Source organism: Tasmannia lanceolata, unplaced genomic scaffold (assembly GCF_043159265.1).
Source record: "Tasmannia lanceolata isolate RefF3 unplaced genomic scaffold, GAP_Taslan_0.1 ptg000037l, whole genome shotgun sequence".
Taxonomy (NCBI): Eukaryota; Viridiplantae; Streptophyta; class Magnoliopsida; order Canellales; family Winteraceae; genus Tasmannia; species Tasmannia lanceolata.
In genome coordinates, this window is record NW_027518714.1 from 61,297,759 (window position 1) to 61,305,487 (window position 7,729).

Below are 7,729 nucleotides of genomic sequence, written 5' to 3' on the forward strand. Positions count from 1 at the left end.
ACTATATCAGCGGCGTCCCTGCCTTTTGATGATTGTTTTCTGTCTTTGATTTTTTTTTTTTTGTAGAGGTGTTTTCTGTCTTTGATGTTTGTACAAATGTGATTATCACTAAATTACGAGATTATTTTGTGGCCACCAAAATCGTCTGAAATCCAGATCAGCAACCCTACTAATTGCACATGGAAGGTAGCAGATCAGAAGGGAAGACCCACTAGTTGCTTAAGTGGAAGTCCAATTACCTTTCTCCCGGCAGAAACAGCAACAGATTCAAGGGCGAGCATCAGCTATGCTGAGCAACTTCTCTGGCGCTTTCAGCCTCCCTAACCTGATTTTACTTGAAGCATTTAAAGAGGAAAGAGATCCCTCTGAAGTTCTCTGGTCTCTGCGTCTCATGAGGATACCTCAGATGACTGAAATCCTACACTTGTTTTACTCACTAGTTGCATTCTCTTGGAAATAATAAGGCTCGGTTGGAGGGTTAGAGGAAAAACAGAGTTACTTCATGAGTTCTTAGAATTGCTAGGGAGAAAAAAAAAACTTTCATAACCATAATTTCAGAGATAGTAGAAATCTTCTCCATCTCCCGTGAACATCAGCACACTACCAACCACAGATATTGTGTTCCGTTTTGTGTTTATACTTACTTTTCTTTACTGTTTTCATGGTTTGATTTGAATTTGTGTTTACACAAATAAAATTCAAACATGGATATACAAGATGATAATGGTATCCCAAAGATATGAAGAAATCACAGTGGTTTCACTCTTCTTTTTTTTCTTTGAATGGTTGCAAAATTCATTCAATAAGGAGGAAGACCGAGATGGTCCACCGAATAATACAAGGAAAAAAGAAAATATACAAGGGATAAACACAAAGCAAGATCGGCGTCCCTAACTAATCTATCCGCCTCACTATTAGCAGACCTTTTAATGTGCTTGAAGATAATGGACGAGCCAGGAATGCAGACTGAAAAAGAACAAATGATTCATCTTGGAAAGTGAAAAAGGCATAAACTCAAATAGATCAAATGACTCATTTTTACATTTCCAACAAACTCACACTTCAAAAAGAACAAATGATTCACTTCTCTCACATTGTGACCTAATTTACACTGCATTATGAAGCAATGATAGTAAATCCCACAAGATCCTACACTTAAAAGTATAGTAAAAAAAACCAAACTGACAAATCATTCAACCACCCCACTGAATTCTTACAGCTATTACATCACCAGTTGGAGGATAGCTGTTGTGCAAAAAATGATTGACCCAACTCCCAAAAGAGTCACCTTCACCCACCACTATCACCACCACCACATAGATCCCCCCAAAAAAAACCAAAAAAAAAAAAAAGAAAATGGAAAAAATCAGCTTTTCCAGATGTTGAAAATTATATTGAGAGAGTATTGAAAACCCAGATGAGCACTTTTGACTTTTGGAGCCCAGTTACTGCATCTGCACCAATAAAGGTTCTAGAAGTATTTCCAATCCCAAAACTTTGTTTCCATATCTGGTGTCTAATAGATGATACCTTGAGGAGATTGTCTTACAAATTTTATATACCCTGCTGTCACCATTGTCTGCCACAATGGCTTGAACTCAAAACCCATTTGGTATCTCAGTGCAATGGTTGGGATTTCCATTGCTTGGCCTTTTCAAATCCATTCCTGCAGAAATGGTAGTCTTCAATGGTTTGATCAATCTCAGCTTGTGTGTTCATCACAAATGGCCCATATTGAACAACAGGTTGATTCAGAGGTTGCCCACCAATGAGAACAAATCTGAGTACCTTGGAAGACTTGTTCCAAACACTGAGCCCATCTCCTGGACTCAACACCAATGTGTGGTGAGCCGTAGCCGGCGACGAGCTCAAATTTCCAAAAATTCCTTCTCCTTCAATGACATACACAAAGGAATTCCAAGACTCAGGAATGCTCTGGTGCAATTGAGCTCCTGGTTTTAATGTGAAATCCAGATACATTGTCGGCGTTCGAGTGTAGACTGGGGATCGGACACCCATCGATTCACCGGCTATAATTCGAACCTCCACTCCATCTTTTTCCACCCTGTTGATTTCCTCGCATCTCAATTCCTGATATCGGGGCTCGATCCTGCAATTACGAATTGGAATAATTCAAGCTTTCCAATGCCAAAGAAAGGAAGAATCTACTGATTCTACTGTTACATTGTTTTTGAGGTCTAAAAACCTGTACGTCTATTTCAAAAAAAGGGAAGGATTTTATGAAATTTGGTATGTTCTTACATTTTGTCCTTGGAAGAGAGATTGATCCAAAGCTGTAAACCTTTTTGGGTTCCTTCTCCTACAGGCATTTCTGAGTGAATTATCCCCCTACCGGCAGTCATCCACTGCACAAAAATAAGATCAAGAAAAAACACCCAAAACATCAAGATGACAAAATTCATTGTTCTGTTATGATATAAAAAGATTGTTTCATTCCAGACCAGACCTGTAAATCACCAGTTCTGATTGTACCCTTGTGCCCTGCAAAATCTTGATGTGTAAAAGTTCCATCCAACATGTATGTAACTGTCTCAAAACCTGAAAGAAAATCCCACAACAATCATAAATAAAGAAGGGGAAGTCATTCAAGAATCTTAAAAGCAAGATAGAAAGGAGATGGGCAACTCTCAAACCTCTATGTGGGTGATCAGGAAATCCAGCAGGTGCTGAGACTACAAAATCAACAACCCCAGAAATAAGACAATTTGAACCAAAACAGAGAACAACCAATATATAAAATCCAGAGTCATATTGCAGAGGCCCTGAAACATACCTGAGAATTCATCCAACATGACAAAAGGATCAAAATACTTCAATTCCATCCTGAAAAACCCATGATAGAAGGAAAAGTAAATAAAAATTAAAAAATACCAATTTGAAAAATCAATACCCCGAAAACATTAAAGCTGAAAACCCAAGAAATTATCAACAAAATGGAGAAAAAGAAACCTTCCAATGCCCCTCCTAACAACTAAAAAAATACCCACAAAACCCAAGAAATCAATAAGACAATGAATGAAAAGAAACCTTCCAATGCTCCTCCTAACAACTGCTCCTTCTCCTTCATGTTGAGGCTTGGCTAAAACTTTCTTCACCACTAATCTAGGTGTGTTAAAAAAGGAGCTTTGATCCACAGAAGCTCTAGACATTCTGCTCTTCTTGAGAAAGGTACAAAAGAGAGAGGTGGTTATGATATTGGTTTTGATTTGGGAAGAGGAACAGAATAGGAGGTGAAGATTTATAGGCCTCATTTTTCTCTCTCTGTTTGTTGCCTTTTTAAACTAACGACTTTATGGGAATGTAGAGGACAAGAAACTCTTGGCTTATTCTACAAGAAACAGCTAGTTGAATGGATGGGGCAAATGGGAATTGGAGAAGAAAATCCTAGCTGTTCAAATCTCTACACATGGTTAATGATGATGTCAATCTCATGTAATCATGACGTTCGACCCCACTCAACAACCCAAATCCTCAATTATAAGATGAAAAGAGAGAAAAATCAGAAAATTGAAATAAAATGGAAAGGGAAATGATATTTCCACCCCCTTCCACCATTTCCACTCTCTTTTGTTTGTTATTTCTAAAAATGACTGCATTTTCACTAGAGGTTGCAACTTGAGTCGGGCTCAACCCGAACCCGACACGGTTAGCCCAATTTTGGCTCGGGTTGGGTTAGGGTCGGAAAAGGCTAACCCCGTTTAATTTTCGATTGGGATAGGGTTGAGGCCTCGGGCAACCTGACTTGACTAGACCCGACCTCGACATATCAAGATTTTATCGTGGTTTTATTATGATCCTATCTCTTTCTCCTAATTTTATCGTGATTTTATTGCGATCCTACCTCCTCATCCTAATTTTATCGTGATTTTATTGCGATCCGACTCATCCTCCTAATTTTATCATGATTTTATTGCAAGGAAAACCCAATATCTATTTATTTGCATATTTTTTTATTTTTGCCGGGGCTACCCGAACCCAACCCAACCCAACCCGTTTTGGAAAATTGGCTTAGACGGGTTGTGTTAGGGTTAACCCTCCTCAACTTGAGGCCTGGGTCCGGTTGAGTTAGGGTTGACATAATTTATCTTGGGTTGGATTAGGGTTGGCCTCAACCCAACCCAACCCGGCCCGGCCCGAGTTGCGGCCCTATTTCCCACCACTTTTGTTTGTTTGTTTTTTTTTTTTCCCTAAAAATGGATTGAATTTCAGGAAAAGATAATGGCAATTGCCAAGAAGCCAAGAACGGGAGTAAATATTATTTCCAGAAAAGAAATTACCTTGTTTAAGTAATGGGAGCTGTTAATCAGTAATCACACCCCTTTTTCATTGATAGATGCACATCATTTCTCAAATTGGGTGTTCCATGTAACAACTTATTCTTAAAAACAGGAAGTGATACAATCGCCTTTTTTTTTACCTGGGCCACCCCCAATAGTGATATAACTTTGTTTCTTTATGTCAGTTCATACTTGGCTAGTTATATGGTGCACCCTTTTGTAAACTGATTCGCCCCGATTGAACAAGGCAGGTAACTCCCAATAAGACAAGTGGTTAATAAAGTGAGGAGTGGAATACCAAAAGAAGGGAGTGGAGATGTCATTTCCCTTTCCTTTTTCTTGTTTTGTTTGTCTGTAATGGAAGGGAATCTAATTCTATGATTCATACGAAGGAATCAAATGCAGGCGAGGATAAGATGAAAATGAGTAGCCAAGTTTTACTAGTTTTTGGAGTCTTTCCAAATATTTGGTTGTTTTGGCACAACTCATTCTTTCCTTCTACTTTCTTAGTTTCATTTTAAATATTAAGTGATCCCAAATTTTCGGTCTCCTTTAGGTGATGGTTGTTGTACTTTCTTATTACAGCTGGTTAACGTTAAACGTTAGGATTTAACGTTGGTGGGCCCAACAGAAACCGTTGGTGGAATGGTGGGCCCATCTTTGAACAACGTAGGCCCCGCCCATACCACACCATAGGATAATCCAAACCGTACATTTGATGGGCCATAAACGTAAATAGGTTGCGTCCCAAAATATTATTTCCATAGGCTGATCCTAGCCCTTCTATCTAAATAGAAACTACATCTTATGCAACCTCTATAGATTGTAGGGTTGTGATCATCCTACGGAAATGATTTTTGGGGCACAACCTATTTACATTGTGGCCCATCAAATGGACGGCTCGGATCATCCTATGGTCTGGACGGTACACTTCATTTTCAAAAATATGGGTGGGGCCTAAATTGGTACGAACCACACCATAGGATGATCCAAACCATGGACGGCTTGGATCATCCTATGTTGTGGACGGTACGCTTCAATTTGAAAAATATCGGTGGGGCCTACGATTAGGCCTTCATGTTAGTGTACGACCAACTCCATAGGATTATCCAAACCATGGACGGCTTGGATCATCCTATGTTGTGGACGGGCCTTAATGTTACTTTACGACCAACTCCATAGAATGATCCAAACCATTCATTTGATGGGCCACAATGTAGAGAGAGAGAGAGAGAGAGAGAGGGAAAGTGACACATACGTTAAATCCTAACGTTTAACGTTAGCCAGCCGTCACGGGGTGGGCGGGGGGGGGGAATAGCCTACAAGGGGGTTGTCGAGGGGGAATATCAGCACCCTACATTTATCATCTGCATGACACCCATCTTACATAAGCATTGCGTTATGTTTAATTGACTAAAAACAAGTTGTTTGCTCCCCTCCAGCTTACATATTTGGGTCAGAAATGACTGCTCTCACAATTACATACATACCTTTGACTCACTCCTCTCCCTATCTTCTTATCTATTTTCTTCTCCTTTTTGCTTTCTTCTTCTTGTATCTGTATATGCTTAGATAGATTCCATGTGCTATTTTCTACTCCTGAAAATTGCTAAAAGTGATGTGGCTGTTAGGCTCTCTGCCACTTGTGTAATGTGGAAGTGATCGGATTTGATTTGTTGATCCCACACATTTCTGTGGACCCCATCTTGATCAAATGATCCTAAACCCCTAATCCATTAAACCTCGTCGTGTGGAAGAGATCTGATTCGTTGGTCCCATCTATTTCTGTCGACCCCACCTTGATCAAATGACCCTAAACCCTTAATCAGTCAAACCTTCTTTAGGGTTCCCTAATAAATGCTAAATTATTGGTTTTTGTAGTTATTTTGTCATATGGGTTGGATGTTCATTTAACATAGGAGCAGAAACATGTGTGTCACCTCATGATGGAGCCATGATCAACTGTCTCATCACACATTAGACCATGTTTGGAACCATGAATTTTTTTTCTATGGAATATAAGTAGATTGAGTGTTGCTAGGGAAACCGAGAGTAGGACCGAAAAGAGATCCAACAAATGGGTTCTCGCCACAACATCACAGATGATGCGAGCCACCGTTAGGTTTTCGGAAATCATCCAAAAAAGTAATTTTTTTGGCACACATGGCATATTCTCACTGCAGGTCCCTTGCTCGGTCGTTCTCTCGGTCTCCATATCATTTTCCTTTAGATTAACCAATGGTGAAGAGGGATTCAGTGATGAGAGAGTAAGAAAATGCTGAAGATTAATGGGGGAAAAACAACTCCACTCAAAATACGACTTTTTTTTTTCCTTTTTTTCTAGCCACTTCTCATCTTCTCCTGATTCATCCTTACCCTCACTCACCACATGATAAACTAATTATATTCGATAGAAAAAAACTACATGGTTGTACCTAAGGTTGATCCCGGCAATGATTGTCTGCCTAGTGAGACCTTTTTTTTTTTGGGAAATGATATCCCCCGCTCCTTCTTCCCCCACCCCACTGTGAGAATGGTTCATTGCTTGAGGATAAATTCATCCCCTTTAACGTTTTTCTTTACTTGAGGATAAATTCACCCCCTTTAATGTTTTTCTTTGCCTTTAAAACTTAACGAATAACGTTAAAGGGGGGGATTTTATCCCTGGGGGGATATCATTTCCCATTTTTTTAGCTTTCGAACACCAATGGGACCAATACGTGGTCGAAATGTGAAAGAGAGGGCTGCCATTGTCAAATATAAAAAAAGAGGCATGAGCAGCGCGAACATTTTTCTTAGAAAAAATATGTGCTTTTCTAATAATGAAATATTTGAGGTAAAAAATAGACTCAAGGATTTAAAAAGTAAGGGAAATAAATAGCTATAAAGGAATTTACATTGGTAAAATATTATATTTATAAGACATTTAAAACTTAATGAAAATTTTACATTTATAAAGGTTTAAATAACCCCGAGGTCACCCAAGTCTTGCCCTTATATATAGTGCAGAGTGATAACACACTGTGCGAAAGTAATTCATGCAATATATGATTTTATGAATAATGTTTTGTGGGACCCAAGTACGAACCAAGACTTCGTACATGGGTCCCAAAACAAAACTTGGCTCAGGCCCTATTATATAATAGCAAAGAGTGTGGGGGTGTGGAAATATCAATTACTTCTGAAAATAAAAGGTAAGCATGGAATTGATATGCTTGCCTTTTATTTTCAGAAGTAATTGATATTTCCACACCCACACACTCTTTGCGAGCCCGACCTGAGCCAAGTTTCGTTCTAGGTCCCATATATACACATATTGTGTTAGTCCCGACTCATGGACACCTAACCTTTTTTACTCTACCGACAAAAACGAAACTAATGAGATTTTATATGGTGCCCGGTAAGTCAAGTATGGGCGGTACCACCCTTGA

At 39.2% G+C, this 7,729-nt stretch overlaps 1 protein-coding gene across 1 annotated transcript; it reads right to left on the minus strand.

The window, feature by feature from the left end:
- Positions 1 to 1,019: 1,019 nt before the first annotated feature.
- Positions 1,020 to 3,282, minus strand: LOC143862474 (pirin-like protein). Its single transcript, XM_077373525.1, has 6 exons — positions 3,049 to 3,282; positions 2,795 to 2,844; positions 2,655 to 2,693; positions 2,468 to 2,559; positions 2,263 to 2,366; positions 1,020 to 2,110 (listed from the first exon to the last, which is right to left on the minus strand). The coding sequence occupies exons 1-6, from the start codon at positions 3,270 to 3,272 to the stop codon at positions 1,618 to 1,620; spliced, it is 1,002 nt and encodes a 333-aa protein (XP_077229640.1). The 5' UTR covers positions 3,273 to 3,282; the 3' UTR covers positions 1,020 to 1,617.
- Positions 3,283 to 7,729: the final 4,447 nt, after the last annotated feature.